The sequence below is a fragment of the Camellia sinensis genome, chromosome 1 (assembly GCF_055761805.1).
Source record: "Camellia sinensis isolate YWXY chromosome 1, ASM5576180v1, whole genome shotgun sequence".
Lineage (NCBI taxonomy): Eukaryota > Viridiplantae > Streptophyta > Magnoliopsida > Ericales > Theaceae > Camellia > Camellia sinensis.
The window spans coordinates 244,297,592-244,317,867 of record NC_138961.1 but is presented as its reverse complement, the minus strand read 5'-3'; the positions used below and the strand labels follow the sequence as shown (position 1 = coordinate 244,317,867).

The 20,276-nt window shown below is 37.9% G+C and overlaps 1 protein-coding gene and 1 pseudogene across 6 annotated transcripts; one reads left to right on the top strand and one right to left on the bottom strand.

The window, feature by feature from the left end:
* The first annotated feature begins 7,043 nt into the window (after nt 1-7,043).
* On the top strand, nt 7,044-14,691 carry LOC114290268 (uncharacterized). 5 transcript variants are annotated; one of them, XM_082900255.1, is made up of 20 exons: nt 7,044-7,298; nt 7,444-7,575; nt 8,376-8,413; nt 8,549-8,571; nt 9,264-9,370; nt 9,457-9,508; nt 9,611-9,695; nt 10,347-10,437; nt 11,564-11,602; nt 11,777-11,844; nt 11,971-12,033; nt 12,265-12,320; nt 12,407-12,480; nt 12,619-12,711; nt 12,808-12,909; nt 13,087-13,167; nt 13,269-13,360; nt 13,503-13,518; nt 14,103-14,213; nt 14,303-14,691. In XM_082900255.1, exons 2-20 carry the CDS (start codon nt 7,453-7,455, stop codon nt 14,402-14,404), a joined length of 1,416 nt encoding a protein of 471 aa, XP_082756381.1. In that variant the 5' UTR covers nt 7,044-7,298; nt 7,444-7,452; the 3' UTR covers nt 14,405-14,691. The 5 variants fall into 5 exon arrangements, with proteins under 5 accessions (XP_082756381.1, XP_082756386.1, XP_028089938.2 ...); XM_082900260.1 differs by having other exon boundaries at nt 14,077-14,213; XM_028234137.2 differs by having other exon boundaries at nt 13,503-13,554.
* A 1,217-nt stretch (nt 14,692-15,908) lies between these two features.
* On the bottom strand, nt 15,909-17,536 carry LOC114290266 (hydroquinone glucosyltransferase pseudogene; annotated as a pseudogene). Its single transcript, XR_014347819.1, has one exon. The product of XR_014347819.1 is annotated as a hydroquinone glucosyltransferase pseudogene (transcript).
* Between the last annotated feature and the right edge of the window lie 2,740 nt (nt 17,537-20,276).

Here is a 20,276-nt window from a genome sequence, read left to right as displayed (position 1 = left end):
TCCAAAATCTAATTATACCTTTAACAAATCTGAACCACTCATTTTAAGATATCTATGCATTACCACACCCAATCCATCCTCCATCTTCTTCCTTTAGTCCCCCACGAATTTTGTTGTTTGTTACTTTTAAAAAACAAAAAATGTTTTTTCAATTAAATTTTTACTAATTTCACAACACCATCACCACTATTCTCACTTTCACTGTCACACTACCATCACCATAGCCACTACCATCATCACTGCCGCCATCACCCCACCACTATGTAACAATTTCTATTTTCACCTTCGTTCCATCACCACCACCACCAAATATAAAAAAATATATTTTGAATTTTTTTTATAAAAAATATTTTTCATTAAAAAATATTTTCTATCTAAATAAATGAAGCATAACATTGGGAAACAAGCTGATTTCAGTTAAATCTGTTCATAACTAAGAAAAATTCTTTTAATTTAAAAAAAATTATTTAGTATGACTTTGTATCCCCTTTTTGTTTTTCTAGCAAATAAATCTATGTACCCATCATTTCTAACCAATCACAACTCATGCTTGTTTTGATTCTCTACAATTTTCTTATTTTCAAATACATTCATATATATATATATATATATATGTTGTATAAATTGTGTGATAACATAAAACAAATAGATTCATACTCGTTAATTGAAATTTCAGAACAAGCAAACCATTCTGAAAATTACAATACACAACAAAATAAAATAACATAGAAAAGCAAACCGAAACCTACACTAGACAATGTCCTTAATTTTTTTTAAATAAATTTAAAAAATTCTAGATATGCATAAAATTTGACAAGAATAATGTGACAATGTTAATTAATGTGTATTTGATTTTATTGTTGAGCCAAATAAAATAAAATAAGATTGAATGTATAGCTTTGGTTGTGAATCTTAAAAAAAAAAAAAAATGGTTGTGAACCTTAAAAAAAAATTTAAAAAAAAAGGAAAAAAAAATTAAATATATATTTAGCTTTGGTTGTGAATCTTAAAAAAAAAAAAATGGTTGTGAACCTTAAAAAAAATTTAAAAAAGGAAAAAAACTAAATGTAGATTTAGCTTTTGTTGTGAATCTTAAAAATTAAAAAAAAAATGGTTGTGAACCTTAAAAATAAAATAAAAAAAGATTTGAGGTATATTTAGTTTTGGTTGTGGATCTTAAAAAAAAAAAAAAAAAAAAAAAATTGGTTGTGAACCTGAAAAAATAAATAAAAAAAAAAGAAAAAAGATTGAATGTATATTTAGTTTTAGTTGTGAATCTTAAAAAAAAAAAAAAAAAAAAAAAAAAAAAAAAAAAAAAAAAAAAAAAAAAAAACATATGGGGAAATTAGTGGGTACCCATCCCCAACCCATCCCCTGTGGATATTTAAAGAATATCACCTACCCTACCCAATGGATAAGAAAAAGAGGGGAAAACCCATGTATTTGGGTTGGGTCTCCATGGATACCCACAGGGTAGGTTATCCATTGCCATCCCTACTTCTGCATGTAAGGCCACTAATACCCCTGGATAATGGCCCTATGGGCGAGTGATCTGCCCTCAGCGTGGCTTCCACAAATTCCTTCATGAATTTCATATAAAAAATCTTCAACTTCTAAAGGATGTATGCACTTTAAAAGGGGTCCAGTGAAGGACCTTCTGTAGAGATGCCCCTCTGCTGTCAGACTGAATCTTGCCGACTTCAATCTGATATTGTGTGCCTCTTTGTGATCGTCTGGCATCTTCCCTTCTTTCAGGAATGCAACAATTGCGTCCATCCAGCTTGGTCCCATGTCCACGCACATTGCTTCATGCTCTGTGGATAGTGGCTCGACGCTCGGGCCCGATAAATAGTCGATCATTGTTGTCCTTGCTTTTCCAGGTTATACTGCACTAGCTAGGTAGGCCAACGCATCGGCGTGGCTGTTATCATCTCGGCTAACCTGAAGTAGTCGGCACTTCTGAAACAAGGCTGCCAGCCTAATGATCTCCTTTGCATAGGCCGACATCCGTTCATTTCGGGCAGCAAACTCGCCCATTGTCTGGTTGACAATGAGCTAGGAGTCGCAGAAGACTATTACCTCGTCTGCCTCTGCTGCTACTACCAACTTCAGTCCTACAATCAATGCTTCATACTCTACTTCGTTGTTTGAGGCTTTGAACCCCAAACGAATGGACTGTTCCACTATCTGTCCATCTAGAGATATCAGTACTACTCCTGCCCCTACTCCCTGTCGGTTTGAACTCCCATCAACAAACAGTCGAAAGGAGTCACCGATGTAAATGGGGTCTAAGTTTTTCCTCTTTTCTTTGTTCTTTCGCCTTTGGCTGAGCTTCTCTTTGTTTGTTTAGACATCGTTTACCCTGGCTCAACGGAGCCCGATGTTCGATGGATTCTAGCGTGAACTCGGCCACAAAGTCGGTCAAAACCTGGCCTTTGATTGTTGTCCTTGGCCTATACTCCAGGTCATACAGGCCTAGGGTGATTGCCCACCTGGCTATTCTTCCTGTCAGGTCTCCTTGTTGTAGTAAGGACTTCAAGGGGTGTTCTGTTAGCATCACAATTTTATGGGCCTGGAAGTAATGGTTCAACTTCTTTGAAGCCATTACCAAAGCCAATGCCAATTTTTCTAAGGGTAGATACCTCGTTTCTGTATCGGTCAGGGTTTTGCTTACATAGTAAACAGACCTTTATTCCCCTTTGTCTTCTCGGACTACTACTGCGCTTATCACATGCTCTAAAACGGCTAAGTATAAAAACAGCTCCTCTCCAGGTTCTGGATTTGAAAGGACTGGAGTTGTGGTCAGATACTTCTTTAGGTCGGCCAAGGCGGCCTCGCATTCTTCGGTCCACAAGAAGTCTGTGGTTTTCTTCACTAAGTTAAAGAAAGGTCTGCACTTGTCTGAACTTCTGCTGATGAATCTATTTAGGGCTGCGACCCTTCCAGTTAGCATCTGTACTTGTTTTGTCGATGCCGGGCTCTTCAGTTCTAGGATGACCTTGATCTGATCTGGGCTGGCCTCAATGCCCCTTCTGGTCACCAGGTATCCCAAAAACTTACCAGATCCAACTCCAAATGCACACTTCGAGGCATTGAGTCGGAGCTGATATGTCTTAAGAATTTCAAATACTTCTTTGAGGTCGGCCAGATGTCCTTCGGGTTCCTTGGTCTTCACGACCATGTCGTCGATGTAGACTTCCACCATTCTGCTAATTAGATGTTTGAACATCTTGGTTACCAACCTTTGGTAAGTCGCTCCTGCATTTTTCAACCCAAAAGGCATCACTCTGTAGCAGTACAGTCCTTTTGGGGTGATAAATGCAGTCTTCTCTTCATCTGGGGGGTACATGGCTATCTGATGGTACCCCTTGTAGGCATCCAGGAAGCTCATCTTTCCATGCCTTGAAGTGACGTCTACTAGCTGGTTAATCTTGGGTAGAGGAAAGCTGTCTTTGGGACAGGCTTTGTTTAAACTGGTAAAGTCTACACAGACCCTCCATTTACCGTTCTTCTTCTTCACCACTACTGTGTTTGATAGCCATGCCGGGTAATTTACCTCTCGGATGGCTCTGGCCTTGAGAAGTCTGTCTACTTCTTCTTCCACTGCTTCGGCGTATACCAACGTCGGTCTTCTTGTTCGTTGAATTACAGGTTTGGCCGACCTGTCAACGTTCAGCTTATGGCAAGTGACCTCGGGGTCGATGCCTGGCATTTTGTAAGGTGTCAACGCGAACATCTCAATGTTTGCTCTTAAAAAAGCTTTCAATTCTTTTTCCTCTTCTTTGGCTAAGCCTGAGCCGAAAAGAAAGAAGCGTTCTTCATTCCCTTCCTGGACGAGGATTTTCTTCAGTGCTTCTTCACTCTTCTCGGTTGGCTCTTTGCCGACATCTTCTAGGACCTCTACGTCCTCGTCTTCGATCTCTGCCTTTTCTGGTTCTTGAATGCTGCAGGTGGATTTCATTGCTGCCATGGAGTAATTTTTTGCTTGCAGCTGATCTCCTTTGACTTCCTCAATCCCATACTCTGTTGGGAACCGCAATGGTTGATGCAAAGTTAAGGGAACAGTCCTCATTGCATGCAACTATGGTCTTTCCAAAATGATGTTGTAAGGGGAGGGTGTGTCAATTACGGTGAACCCTGTTGTTATCTTCCTGGTGCCTGCCTGTACCTCCAAGCTGGTTGTTCCCAGTGGCCATGTCGGCATTCCATTGAACCCGACCATTGGGCTATTGGATTACTCCATGTCGTCTGGGTGAAGGCCGAGCTCCTTGTAACATCGAACGTACATGATGTCACAAGAGCTGCCTTAGTCAATCAGGATGCGTTTTACTTGGCATTCCCCAACCTAGAGGGATACTACCAAGGCGTCATTATGCGGATGCTGCACCATCTCAAGATCGGCTTCCGAAAAGGACACTACTGGTCCTTGGTACTCTTCTGCCCGATGTTTCTTCTCCCCGACTTGGTAGACATGTTGCAGGTGCTTCACCTTCTGGGTCTCCCCCCTAATTTCGTTCTCGTTGACCTTCGAGTGAATCACATTGACTACCCGAGGTCCTCCTGCCTGAGGTTGTGGTGCTGGGGGAGGCGGAGCTGCTGGCGCCTGAGGCAATCTTGCCTGTTCTTCCCTTGTTCTGGCCTCATCGATGAGGTCTCTCAGATGGCCTTGCCTTACTAGTTCTTCCAAGTGTGTTTTTAGGGCTCTACAACCCTGAGTCGTGTGCCTATCTTCATTGTGGTAAGCACAATGTCTGCCAACGTTTCTTCCCATAAACTCTCCTGGTGCCTTCGCTGGTGTTCTGAAATAGGGTTGGTTCCGAATCCGGTCCAGGACTTTGGGAATCGGGATTTGGAACACAGTTGTTATTGCCTGTGTGGCCCTTAGTTCTGTTTCTTGTTTGCTTGACCCATTGTTACCTCGGCCTCGCTTCGATGAGCCGTTTCCTTTCTCTTGTTTTATCTCCTTAGTTCCCGACGTGTCTTCTTCGGCTCTGGCATACTTCTCGATTCTCGCCATGAGCTCTTCCATACTTTTTGGCAATGTCTTTGCCAAAGACTTTCATAGTGGACAGTTGTCTTTCAGGCTGTTCTTGAAAGATACGACCGCCACCTCTTGATTGCATTCGCGTATTCGGTTGAACACCTCATAGTATCTTTTTGTATAGGCCCTAAGGCCTTCATCCTTGCTAATTTTCAGAGCCATTAATGCATCCACCCTTAATGGCTGCAGCTTGTTTGTCATGAACCTGGCCACAAACATCTCAGCCAGGTCTTCCCAAGTCTTCACGCTTCCCTTTGGTAATTTGTGGAACCAATCTGATGCAATTTCCTCGAAAGATGAGGGGAACACTTTGCAGAGTAACGGCTCGTTCCCACTATACAATGCCATTGAGTTCAAATATAGTCCAACGTGGTAGTTGGGGTCTGACTTACCATTGTATATTTGAAACCTCGGCATACTGAATCTCTTCGGTGCCTCAAACCTGTCCAATTCTACCGAGAATGGTGTCCTCGGCTTATCTGGGGAGGTTACCTCGGCGTCGGCATTCTGTTACTTCCTCTTGAGGTAATCTCTTAAGTCCTCATTTGTTCGCCCAAGAGCTCGGCTTTTTCCTACTTTTAGTCTTTTTGGTGCACTACTTTCAACTTCATGGTGAGTCCTTTTCGACCTTTCTCCATGAGTTGTGTCGAAGCACAGTGCTTGCCCCTAAACATGCCGATGTCCTTTGGGGTCTGTCTCCTTTGTGCGATGCGTCCTCCGTAATTCTTCTCTTCTTGACACTCTCTTCGTCTGATTTCCCTAGAAGATCGGTGAGAGTATCTTTCGCTCCCGTTGTATTAAGGGGCTACGGAGATTGTTTTCTGCCCTCCCTTCTAGGCATTGGCCGCTGGAATCGGTGTGTCCTGTAGCGGGAACGGTGGCTGCATGACGCTATTTTGCATTATGAAATTGACGATCGACTGCAGGTCTGCCAATTTGTTTGCTATCTCTTTTACCTCTTCGTCCCTCTGCAGGCACTTATCCTTCCATACTTGGAGGTCGTCCTCGTTGTAGTAGCCACTTCGATTTGGTTTCTTTGGTGCGTTGCCAGTCTGGCTGATGTCTTTCACTCCGTGATTTTGGTCACGAGTTTCTGCGTTGCATTCGTCTCCTTCGACATCAAGGTCAATAGGTCTCCCACTCCCAGCAGGAGTGTCGTCCCCAATCTTTTCCTTCTGTCCGTTATCGGCCATCTATTCTCCTTTCTTTTCCATAGACGGCGCCAAATTGTGTGAGTGATTTTCCGATCACACTGCCCAACTTAGTATTCAATAGATGACACCTAGCAGAATAGATGACACCTAGCTGACCTGCAATAGAAAGAGAAGATTCCGGCGGTGGTTCGTCCACCTGGGGGCACTCCGACGATCAAATCAGTATATCTCTCAAAGATAATCAATAGTGCTAAATTCACTGTTCAGAATATAAATTGCATACCTTAGACCCACGTGGGTGCCTCTCTTATAGCTAACTCAATCCTTGTCCCAACAGGAGCCTAGCTCTAATAAACTTAGGATTACTATTAATCTTGGACTCCCAGTAGGATTGGGATAAACTCCCTAAGAGTCTTATCCTTTCCCAACTGTAGTCTTCCCCCTTTCTAGGACTCTGGTGCCTTATCCGCTTATCTCGGATTCCGATATCTTCAGAGGTAACCTCAGCCTCGCTGAGATAATCTCGACGTCATGATCAGGACACGTAGCATCTCGGCTGATACGTCAGCGTTACCTTAGCCGCGTGTTGGTACTCAGAAAATATATCCCCACAATAATTTATTAATAAAAGGGACGATTTGTTATGAAATTAAAAACCTCAGAAAGTGGAATGTAATTTTCAAAATTATAAAGGACAATTTTCATTTTAATCAAATCTCAAAAAATATATTTATAATTTACCCTTGAAAAAAAAAAAAAAACATTAAAAATGTGTTTTGCATTTTAGGGTTAGTGCTCCAAGAAGTTTTGAGCCAATTAATACCAAATCAATTCACGGTGCGCGTTCCGCTCCGAAGTCCAGACACAAACCCTACAATAGCACAAATATTCCTGTGTGTCTCTGCTCACTGCTGGCTTCCAACGCTAAATAAAATATTTTTGGCAGCTTCGCTTCACTTCACCACACTCCCGACTCTCTTTCTCATCTCTGTCTTCTCACTGCTGGCTTCCAACGCTAAATAAAATATTTTTGGCAGCTTCGCTTCACTTCACCACACTCCTCCACATCCCGACTCTCTTTCTCATCTCTGTCTTCTCCAACGGTATCTCTCTCTCTCTCTCCAATTTCCCTTCAGGAACACATATATCTATACATATACATATATACATGTACAGTAGGCATTTCAATTTTGAGGCACCACCAGTTCTGAATTTTTATCTGTGTGTTTTGTGAGGTTTGAACTGAAGAAGCAGAGCATGGGAGCTTATTGTAACGACGACCTCACTTTCTCTCCGAATTACACTTCCCCCTCCTCCCGTGATCTCAGATTCTGCAAGCACGTCCATGACAACGTCCATGGCAACATTTATCTCGATCCGGTTACATTCTCTCTCTCTCTCTCTCTCAGCTTCGCTTTCTGATAATTCTCTCACAGATATACGTACATATATGTATCACATTGTTGTCACATTTTACTCAAAATTCTTAAATTATTTGATTTGTGGTGGATTCAAATACAAATTGATGTGTATGTAGTTTGAAATGGATAGGATTTGAATCAGTTCATATTCAATAAAAATGGAGGTTACGGATAGGAAGAGAAGTTAGCTCTCGGACAACTTTGAAAAGTGAAATAATTAAACCTAATGAATAGGATTCAAATTAACATTGATGTGTGTTTATTTTCAAATGGATAGGATTTCAATCAGTTCATATTCAATAAAAAATGGATTCAAATTATAATGGATGTGCGTTTATTTTGCAATGGATGGGATTTTAACCAGTTCATATTCAATAAAAATGGAAGTTATGAATAGAAGGAGAAGTTAGCTAACTCTGAAAAGTGAAATAATTCAACCTAATGAATTTTAACATTTTATTTAGGAAATACATTTGTGACTCTGATGTCAATGTTATGGTTATTTTTCTATTCATTTATAGGATAAAAACATATAAATTGTCAATATTTTGGGTTACAATTTACAAGTACTATACAGTTGATTGTAAGTCTCAGTACACTAGTTGGTGTTTATGTGTTCTAATAATCCATTTAATCTATCTTACTTACTGCAGTTAACTTCAGAGGAGAACCTATTAGGTGTATATTTCAGATTGTAGCTTAAATTTTGTTAGAGCAAAGGTAATACAATTTGATTTCTGTTTGCTTCTATGGCTGCAGATCTTTCTGAAGTTCATAGATACTGAAGAGTTTCAAAGGCAAGTTGATTTTCTATGGTGCCTTTTAATTGGTGGCTTGGTTTATTATTGCTGTGTATGGCTGTTTTGTGCTTATCCTAGTTGTATGAGTTTATGCGTGGTCATTAATCCTTTCATTTTATTTTCATATTTCAGACTTCGTGATCTTAAACAACTCGGTGAGTTCATCGCCTCTCTTTTGCATTAGAACCTATATTATTAAGAATAGTTTTCAGATTAATCAAAGTTCAAAATATATATTTGATTTTTCTTTTGAATAGTATCTTGTACATTGTGTATTTCACATGAAGTATGAAGAATTTAGCCAGAACTTTGAATTTATTTCTGTGTTTAGGAGCTCTCAGTGGAATAGATTATGAGCCAAATAGGTTTCAGAGTATATGCTCAAAGATAATTTATTACAGATGGTTCAGTATATAATATAGGAAGCATAATCTGGTTCTGTGACAACATATGCATGAAACGAAGATGGATTACGGATTTTGGTTGTCTTGTGTGGTGGAGTTATAGTAATTTTCAAGTTCTAACATGAAATGAATTGAAATAAATCTAAGTGGAAGATCAATGTACTAGTTTCTGTCTGTGTGTCTGCTTGTGTGCATGCCTTTGGCTGCTTGTTGATTATTGTTTTTATTAAATCTGGTTTGTATCTTAGGAATATGATCAATACACTAGTTTGTGCATTGCAGAAAAGAGATGTGCTTCAGGATGGCTTTTGTAGCACTTCTTATTTTATCAGTACAAAGACCATGAGTGCATTACTGCATTCTAGGTTTGAAAGATCACCACTTGTTGAAATTCTGGGACAGTGTTAAATGTGTTTTTGAAACTAGCTTTTCTGTATTTTCAGGGATGGCACACATGGTTTATCCAGGGGCTGTGCATTCTAGGTTTGAACATTCTCTTGGAGTGTATTGGCTTGCTGGTGAGGCTGCTCACAAGCTTAAAACTCACCAAGTATGGAATCTGCATACTCTGCTATTTTAATTGCACAACTTAAATTCTTGGGGATTTTATATTTTACATTTTTTCCATTTTTGCAGCGGATGGAGCTTGGTATTGACCACTTTGATATACAAACAGTGAAACTTGCAGGTAACCAACTTTATATTCCACACGGTGCTTCATTTTTTGTTTGTTTGTTTGTTTTGTTTTTGAGTTATCTGATGTTTTATTAAGCTATTTCTTCAATTCCAGGTCTCTTGCATGATATAGGCCATGGGCCTTTCAGTCACTTGTTTGAACGCGAGTTTCTTCCTCAGGTTCTCAAGGGCTCTAAATGGTGAATTTAATGTCCTTAATGAGAATGCTTTATTGCTCCCTTTCTGGAATATGAATGCATTTCAAATTGATGAAAGTGTACACCATGGTCAATGAGGATATGAATTTTGTATGTCATTTTTACTGTGAAGAGCCAGGGAATAGTATATAGCTCAAGTAATTTGTTCTCATACTTCTGCTTGTAAATTGGTATTTGGAGGTTCTTAAGGATCTCCTTCTCATTCGAAAGTAATGATTTGATGATATGAAATTTAATCAACCTTATGTACTTTAGCTACAAATAATGTCTGGCATCTCTCTTAGCATAGGCACATATGGATTTTTTCTATTGGGGAATTTAATAGAGAACCTCCAAAGAATTGGCACTTCTATTATTATTTTTTCATTGCATCTTTTTGTTCTATCATGTGATTGCATTTACTGTAGGTCATACTAATTTGTACTGGTTCAGATTAAAAAAGAGGAGATTGACCGAGGAGTATAAAAATGTTTTGTTTCCCCATAGTGGATTCATGTTTCAATTTGCCTCTTGGAGTTTCTTTCTTTTCAGCTGCTTTCATCTTCTGTTTTTGCACCTCCCTTGGTAATTTCACTATCAATTATTTTCAGTTACTACTTGTGTCAATTTCATGTTACATTTTGTCCGTTCTAGGTCTCATGAGCAAATGTCAGTGAAGATGGTTGACCATATTGTCGATGAGCACCATATAGAAATTGACTCTGAAACCATCAAAAGAGTTAAGGTAAGGTGAAAAAATTATGGTTCAACAGTTGGATGGCCTCAATTAGCTCTTGATATGGTCTTTATCACTCCTCCGAGCTTTTATTCATGTAATACATTCATTTTATGCTAATTTTTGCTGAAATTTTAACCCATCTACGTTTGATTCCTTTAAATCTTTCAATCTTGTATGCTGATTCATCTAACCATGGCATAATTGTTCCCCTATTTGTTTTATTTTTACTTCATTGGTTCCTATATGATTTATCAAAAGTCTCTTTTCCATGCATTTTACAAAATATATTAAGTAGCCTACTTCTACGAAATTATCTGTCAAAGGCATCTACATAAAATTATTGTCTCTTGATATTGAAGCAATTAATGATCTATTGGAATCGTGTTTTCTTATATACAGTCAATCATGGATCATGTTGTTAAGATTACTCGATCATCACATAATACTGAACTCCTTGCTATATTTTGTATCCTTGCTTTACTTACCTGAGAAAATAGAAGGAAAAAAATAAGTGTAGCTCTTGTTTCCAAAATCCTCTTGTATTGCTACTGTTTCTTCTTCCAGATCTCTAGTATTTATCTTTCAGCAAGCTTAAATTTGCACATTACTTTCTCTTTGCAATCAGCACCTTAAGTGACATTCACATATTTTTGCTGGCATTTGTAACATTTGTTATTGTTCTTTAATTACATGCATATAGAATTAATGAGAGATTCTGACAAATTTCCCACTCTAACAAACTTTTGGACTTTGATGCTTTCGTACTATAGATTGCACACCCACTCTATGTGACATAGTAGGAAAGTAATAGTTTATTATTATGGGTGTAAGTGTAACCTTTATTAGTTCCACAATCTATTAAGAGGCTACAGTGTTGCAAATTTGGGGTTAAATACCATGCATGCGGCAAGGTTTCTTTGATAGTGATAAACTGGATGATCCTTATTTTTTATTATTAAAATATCCTTTCCTGGAAGTGTTGGAGCACAATGTTATGATTGCTCAATGTTGATGTTGCTCAAATCCTTGAAATATTTGTTTTTGACTTAGTGAAGTGATACATGGCTATTTTATGGTGATGATATAACCTTTTCTTTTCCCTTACCACAGAGCATTTATGTTTTGTTGGCAGGAAATGATACTTGCTAGCTCTGAATTTGCTCAGACCAAGGTAAGTTTTTATGGTGCTTCATTTTATATGCACACATTATTCATGCCTGATGGAGCTGTTTTGATACTTTTATGCTTATACTTAGTTCATCGTCTTTTATTTATTTATTCTCTTCACATTTCTCTTCCATCATGTAACTAATAGTTAACTTTATTTGGTGCATGTAACATGTAGAGCACAAGGGAGAAGCATTTCTTGTATGACATTGTTGCAAATGGTCGAAATGGAATCGATGTTGACAAGTCAGTCAAATATTTGATTACTTTTATCTATTGGAATATTAAATTTTCCTTATTTATCTTTTATTTGTATAATTCAAGATGTAATTTGGTTTTGGTACATTTCTTGATGTTTTAATTGATTTGCAGGTTTGATTACATTGTTCGTGACAGCCGAGCTTGTGGTCTTGGATGCAATTTTCAGTTTCAAAGGTTTTCGTTAAAAAATTTATTGTTTTTATTTTTCTGACAAGTAAAAATATTATAATATAGTTGACAAAGGGGGTGCAAGCCATATGCATGCAACATCTACAAAACCAAATATGAAATTTTCTTTGTAACTTTGTTGATATAGACATTAAATATTATTACCAACTGAAAGAATATGAATATTTTACAAAATAGAGAACATTTCCAGGATTGTTTTTTCTTTGTTCTTTGCAGGTTAATGGAAACAATGCAAGTTTTGGGTAATGAGATATGCTATCGTGCTAAGGATTGTAAGCATCTTTCTCGGAAATTTACTCGTCATGCTTATACCTGATAATTAATACTTTCCTCTTCTTATGGTTGTATAATTTATCAGATCTGACCATCCACAAGTTATTTGCCACTCGTGCTGATCTGTACAGAACGGTCTATACTCATGCAAAAGTAAAGGTACAACAACTTCCCTGTAAATTGAATTGAATTGAGTAAGAATTTTTTCTAACAGAAACCTGTTATTTTCCTTTTTTTGATGTTTATAATTTAATTTACCTAACAATATATTGTTACTTTTTCTTTTACTATTTTCAGGCAATAGAGCTCATGGTTGCAGATGCTTTGTTGAAAGCAAATGATTATCTGGAGATAACAGCTCATGTTCAAGATCCTTCTCTATTCTGGAAGGTTTGGAGAACTGTCTACAATTGTTCTAACTTCTAATATCTACTTAAATTCCATGCCACATTAATCTATATGTTCTTGTCATTCTTGGGCACACAGTTAGATGATACAATAATAAAAACAATTGAGACTGCTCCAGACCAAGAATTAAAAGAAGCCAGAGATTTGATCCTTCGCATTCGCAGGAGGGATTTGTACCAGGTATTGGAGCTTGGCTGGTTCATCTTGTGATCTCAATTATATAATAGTCTATGAGTCTCTTTTGCGGTCTGACTAATAACATGCATAAACTGACAAGATTTTTTAATTTTTTTTTTAAAACCATTTTTGTACTGTAAACGTGAAGTTTAAGCTATTGTCTGCCTTTATTTTTGGCAGTTTTGTAATGAGTATGCCGTTCCCAAGGACAATATTGTAAATTTCAAAGATGTCACAGCGCAGGATATCATTTGTTCACAGGTGCTTACACAAACATTATTATATGTTTTTGTATGCAAGTCAGTTTGCTGATTAGTGGTTGAATTTCTCATTTTGGGCTTCGGGTAATTTTAATTGAGCAGAAAACTGGTGGAGTGATTCTGAGAGAAGAGGATGTTGTTGTAAGCAATGTTAGGATTGATTTGGCATGTGGGAGGCATAATCCTCTTGAGAGGTAATTTAAATTTGGAGGCATTTATGCTGATTTTTAATAAAGCTTTCTCTTGTTTCTTGTTTCTTGCCAAAAAGAAAATAAAAACTGCACAATACGCTTAGTAATTGAATATTCTCTTTTTTGCATGTACGAACTCCTCCAGCATCAAGTTTTTCAAGGTACGTAACCCAATTTTATTGCAGGAACTCTTCAAGGTTTTATTTCAATTGAATTTGAGTTACTATGTATTCATTATTTTTGCTCTGAATTAAAGTAAATTCTTCTGTAGAAAGTTCGTGTTGATACTTCTCGAATAAAATATTTAAGTTTTATGTGTAGATCTGCCTCATCTGAAATATACACCTTAGTTTCTAATTTTAGGTATGTAGGAATGGGCATGTCATGTTATTAGCTATGTATGTCAGTTATAACTGGATCATTTTCATGAGTTTTTAAGTCTTTTAATTATCTGAAGTTTTTGTCTATTTATGTTGCAGCAGCTACACAATCTGATGCAATGTATAAGACCTGAAAAGGAAAATCTCAATAAATAGATATGATGATAGTGATGCTATATAGTTTTTCAGATTAATTTTCAGCGCATAAGAAAGCTATTTTTATTTTCTTATTTTTTTAAAATTTAATTTAATTTATTTTTTATATACCAAAAGAGAATTGGCAGCATTTTCCTTCTTTTTTTGTTTTGTTTTTTTTGTTTCATTGCTTTTATAGTGCAGGTGTTAACAGCTATACTTTTATTCAGGATTACGATAGTGAGGAGAAGTTCTCTATTCCTGATGACCGAATTAGCCACTTGCTGCCAACATCTTATCAAGATATGATAGTGAGGGTGTACTCCAAAAAGCCAAACCTGGTAGCAAAAATTATGGTTGTGTGGTTTATTCGTGTTGTCTCTGAATTAGTTTTATCCTCAATAACAGAATTACTCAAAACAACATGCAGGTAGGAGTGATTTCTGAGGCTTTCGAAAATTTTCAGTTAAAGACATATGGGATCAAAGCACAGGTACATGCAACACCAGAGAAGAAAAAGCGCCGCATATGAGATAATCATTATTGGCATTGCCTTTCACCTATTCATTCTTTTTTACCTAGAAAACAAACAAATTTCCAGTTCCAAACAATCTGAGTATTGCAATACAGGTCATACGTCATACACCACTCATAGATGCATGTGATTTTTGCTATTCTGTCTGGTCTCTTTAAAATTCAAATTGGATTACTAAGGGGGGCTGCTTTTGTTTTGTAAAACCAGATTGTAAACTCAATCTCTATTCTTTAGAGAGAATTTTTTTCTTTTGAAATTAATCACATTGAACTTTTAAAAATAAATGTGTCGATATTTGTGGAACGTCACATTTCTAAAACATCTTTCAAGTTATGAAGCTGATGAATTCTGTGTCTCTTGTAGTTTTGATGTGTTTCATGGTATAACCAACCGGTTAATCTCTCTGTGTGTGTCTCAATTGCTAAAGCTTAGTGACCTACTATATAAAATATTTAACAGTAATGTTGGCTTAACAAAAATGTAAATATTAAATATGATTTGAATATCGTCCATTCAAGGGCAGAGTTAAGTTGAATGTTAGTTTTGGTTTTGGGTACCAAACTACAAAATGAGAGCTCTACTAGGTTTATTGGACTAGCATTCAAAGTGAAAACTACTTCGATTCTAGTGAGCAGACGACCTGCAGTTGAGAAAAGGCAAAGAAAGAAAAACTAGGTATGAATTGTGGAGTTTGGACATATCCAGAGGGAAAAGGAGCTGCTTTTGATTATTGTTAGGTTTAGATATGGGTAATTTTAATTTTTTATTATTAATTCCATGGCTGTTTTTTTCTTGGGTAAAGCCTAATGGATAATTGATTAATTATGTTTATTCTTGTAGCGTTAATTAGATAATCACTTATACTAGGAATTGAAAGATTGGCAGGACTTGACCTTTCATGCTGGCTTAGAAATTTTTTGTGGGGGTACCACTAGAGTTGGCAATTCTAACCTGAACTTGCCAACCTGCCCGAAACCGCCTAGTTTAATTGGTTTTGGGTCGATGATTGTATAATGTGGGCCTTAATTGGGTTTAACCAATAACAACACATGTACGGGGTTGGTTATTATGTTTAAGCAGGTTCAATGAAATTACAAAACAAGACCATGGGCAAGGGAGACCCTCATAAGCCTTTGTAGATGCATGCTCACCAAGATTCGACCTCTTTTGAAACAATAACTAACGAAAGTTACATTTATTTATTATGAGCAATGCATTAAACAACACTAGAAGGGTAAGCACACTAATGTGTGCAACTGAAAATAACTGCTATGAAATATACAATCAAGGCAGTTTAGATGTTTTTTTTTTTTTAAAAAAAAAAAAAAAAAAAAAAACTGAGTCTATGGCATAACTGCCATTGCTTTTATGTAACTACTTTTATAGGCATTTTCGGAAATAAAAAAAATGAAAAAAAAAATGATATATCCAAACCAACTCAAGTGTAAATTTTATATAATAGTATAGATGACAACCACAGAGGACTCGATCCCTAGCGAAAGAGCCTCGCCATCACGAGTTACCAAGCCCAAGCCCTTATGTTTCAATGAATTGGTACGCCATCCCTAAGAAGACGGTGTAGTTTTATGGTTTTTCCAAATATGGTTCACCTGTGCAAGTGACATGGTAGATGATCAATGTTGACTTGTGGCCATGGCAGCAGCATCTTTCAGCTCCTTTGCCCTGTGGCGAACTAGTTTCCCTTCCTCCCCTACAATAAGATACCTCACATGTTTGGTGATTTCTTCATGGCAAACAATGCCATTTTCATTCTTCTTTGGTCTAAATGCGACTTCGAATTCTTGGGTTAGCATTACTGTATGCATTTCTTGCTCTGTAAAGAGTGGCCAAGCAATTAGGGGCACTCCATGAATGCTCTCTAATATTGAGTTCCACCTCCAATGGGTGAGGAATCCCCCAGTTGAGCTGTGGCTCATGATTTGAATCTGAGGAGCCCATGACCGCACCAATAGACCCACTCCTCTTGTCCTCTCCAAGAACCCCTTGGGTAGGAAATTATAAGGGTCATCCTCCTTACTACTTTGCGCATTGTAGTAAACAGCATTTGCAGCATTCTTAGCTGGGCTCCTAACAACCCAAATGAATCTCTGCTCACTCATCTCCAAACCCAAGGCTAGTTCAGTTAATTGCTCATGGGTAAGGGTCCCACTGCTCCAAAGGACACAAATAGGACTGAGCCGCGTGGCTGCTCATCCAGCCACCTCAAGCACTCATACCCACTACCACCCCCACTTATCGGACCAGTTTGTAACAATGGTCCAATCGGGTAAACTGGCGATTTACCCGACCCTGTCTTCATCAGAACCTTAAAAGTTTTTGATTCCAAGTCTATGAAACTAATGATGATAATCCCATCAGCCAGGTTGTACCGTTTGGTATGGTAAAGAGCCAACTTGTAGGATTCACTGTTTCTATTCTGAAATGTCTCTAGTAACTCTGTTCCCTTAATAGGGATGCACCCAGGTATTTTGACCGGTTCAGGTAGATCCCTATAGTTACTAATACCTGTTTCGTCAAGCTTAGATAAATGCAAAAAAAGAGACAAAGGCTTTGCACATAAAGGGATGAAAATGTATCTTAAAAGACAGAATACTTTTGCCACGTCAAAGGCGTCAGTGCCGACGACATCAACCACCAAAGCTACAAGGTGATTCGACTCAGTTAAGACCTTGAGCGAGTCACGGAGAGCTGGGACACGAGTCATGCTGACAGGGACATGAATTTTAGGCCCGACATCACTAGGGAGGTATCAAAACTGACCGGAGGAAGATAAACCACATTAATGGTTTCGGTTAGCGAGTCGAGAAAAGACTTTTGGGCTTTCATGGGATACCCAAAGTTAGGAATGATGAAGGTGACAGAGAAGTCATAGGTGAGGATGAGTCGTTTTGCGAACTCGGTGAGTGGGATGAGATGACCATAGAGGGTGTGGGATAAATGGCTATGTGATGCTTCTGTTGGCTGAAAGTTTTGATGCTAGGGAAGTTAGTTAAGTACTTCAGTTATGCATAGACTGGTGGATGGTGTAACATTTTAAGACTTTTGGGCTTTTATAGTATTTTGGTGGAATTGGTGGTTGGACTGGTATAATAATAAAATTAGTGAAAGAAATGGTGGGTTGTGATATCCCAATCAAAAGATATGCTATTTTATATATGGTTAATGCTAATCCTGTATTAATAAGTCATCTTTATTTTAATAAATTCCTATTTTTAACCAATTCAATAAATTAAATGTTATTATTTGAATATCTTGATCTTATTTATCAAAAAAAAATAAAAATAAAAAATTACTTGAATATTTTAATGACTTTTGAATTAATTAATACTAGCGGCAGGTGCCAAAAGATTTATAATTTATAAATGAATAAGATGAATAAAAACCGTCAATGTTTGTGGAGATCTAAATATTTGAATATGTTTGATTTTATATGATAGTTTTTAAACTCATCAATTGTTGTGGGTATTTTTAAAAAAAAGAAAGAAGAAAAAGCGTGACAAAGAGTGTTAAGGCGAACTGCCATGTACGTTTTAATAGATGTAGACTAGATGGTGTGCACACGCTATGTATGTGCAATCAGAGTTATTAATAACATGAAATCATAATTTTCTTAACAATGTATGAATGAAAGAGGAGTTAAAAAAAAATGTATGAATGAAAGAACAAATGAGGATCATACAAAGTTAGTTGCTTCTAAGAGCAGAGGTAGCTAATACATGGGCAGGCTTGCTCTTGTGGTTGCCCTCTATTTTTTGTCCCTGGACATATAGGAATGGAAATGCTATAGGCTTGGAGTCACTGCTTATGAAAGAAGGTCATCTGGTGTTGGGTTGTTAAAATGGAGAGTTGTGTGATAAATTAGGTAATTGCTTCCAGTTTGAGGGAGGAAAAAAAAAAGAAAGAACGAAGGACCCTCCTCCATAGTAAGGGATGGATCGAGGAGAGGTTGGTAAAGGCGATTGTCATTCTAAAGTTTTGAACAAATTTCATAAATATAATTGTATTAGTTTAGATTATTGTTGTGCATCTAAAGTGAAATTCACAAAATGGAGTAATAAAGAGTATGAAAGATAGTAGTATGGAGATCAGTTATTAAAAAAAGAAAATCATTCAACGTAATTTTTCAAGTAAATTACATGTTTTATAGTATTTTGGGAAAATTGGTGATTTGACTGATATATAATAACATAATTGAAAGAAAGAAGTGGTGGGTTGTGGTATCCCAGTCAAAACTTCATATTTGATCTTGACTTCATATCGGGAAGTTTGGATGTGTGTTATACAAGGGCCGTGGAGGACCTCCTAGTCAGCAATTGCCTAGGTGTGGCCTTTTCGTGGGTCCCGCCTTATTTCCTCCATGCTAAAAAAAAATAAAAAAAAATTGTTAAAATAGATTTTTTTTTGAATATATATATATATATATATATTGTTTATTTTTAAATGTGATTAAATGATGGATTAATTGGTGATAAATTTAATCTAAGAAAGATATAGGACATTAGGTTCAAGTGATATTTTTTATTGATGAATGGTCCGTGCTCTGAAATAGTTTGGTGAGAAATCTTAAAGGACATTTTGTTTTTAATTTTATCCTTTGACTTTTTTTTATCTATTTGACTTTTCGACTATCTGTTCAAATTTATATCTATTTGTTTAAATTTTTTTCTTATATGTTCAAAATTATATCTGTGCGGGGAGCAAATATTCAGGCAAGCCCGCACTCCTTTCTTCCAAGCTCCTGTTTGTCCGATCGACCTGCGAGCACAACGGCGGTGAGCTACCCGGCGGTGTGTGGCTAGAAAACCCCTCCGACGATCACTTTAGACACACACACAAGGATAGAGAGAGAGAGAGAGAGAGAGAGAGAGAGAGAGAGAGAGAGAGAGGACTGAGTTGTGTTTAGTGTTTATCTCACCAAAATGTCATCTGTCCCAACATAGGGGGCATAGACTCGCTTATATACCTTCTGCGCCCCAAATCTACTCCCATTCGTCTCTCGACACGTGGTGCTGCTATCCCATCTGTCAGCACAAATCTTGCTGAACACCACCTAACCAAACTGCTAGCCCACTCTACTGGGAGCTCGGCAGCTGGGCTGAATCTTCTCGGCTATAAACGGTCGTGTTGTGCAGCTGGCCAGAGCGCTCCGCTCGCCGTGCTCAATGAGAACCGAGCTCGGCTGCATCCCGGCATAGCCGAGCTCGGGACAGTTCATGCTGGTTTGTCACCGGCCTTCTTGCCGGTCTAACTTATGAATCGTGGAACAATAACGCCGTTCCTGGCGCCGGACATCTCACTTGCTCGATCTCTATACCATGAAGCCAAGTAGCTCGGCCCAACCACGCCTTGCCTTAACCGAGCAAAACCATTCAGAGCACGGGCCGCTCTACCTCGGCCCAATCTTGTTCGGTCCAAATCTGTCCGGCCATTACCACGGCCCAATCCAGATCATAAATCTCTCTCTCAATTGTCCCTTAATTCCGTCCGCGCAAGCGTGACTGGGATTACCTATTCTAACCCGGGTAACACTTCCTCGGTCCTCGGTTTGCAATACAGTGACTGGGCTAGTTGACATGCCTGTCTTCAAAACTTGACTGGTTGACGTCTCGATTCACCATCCTGTCTCTTTAATACTGACGCCACCGTCAATAGGGACACGTGTCGTGCGCTGATTGGCCTCGAACAGCCAAACATCACGTCTGTTCAGATTCAAATTTTTGGTGGTCTTCCTCCCTTATATACGCCATTTCCTTCTTCATTTCGTCTTTACTGATTTTCCTTCATCCTTGCTGATCCAGAGTTTCTGCCCTTCCTTTCTTGCCATTACTGAGTTCGTGTTCAAAGAAGT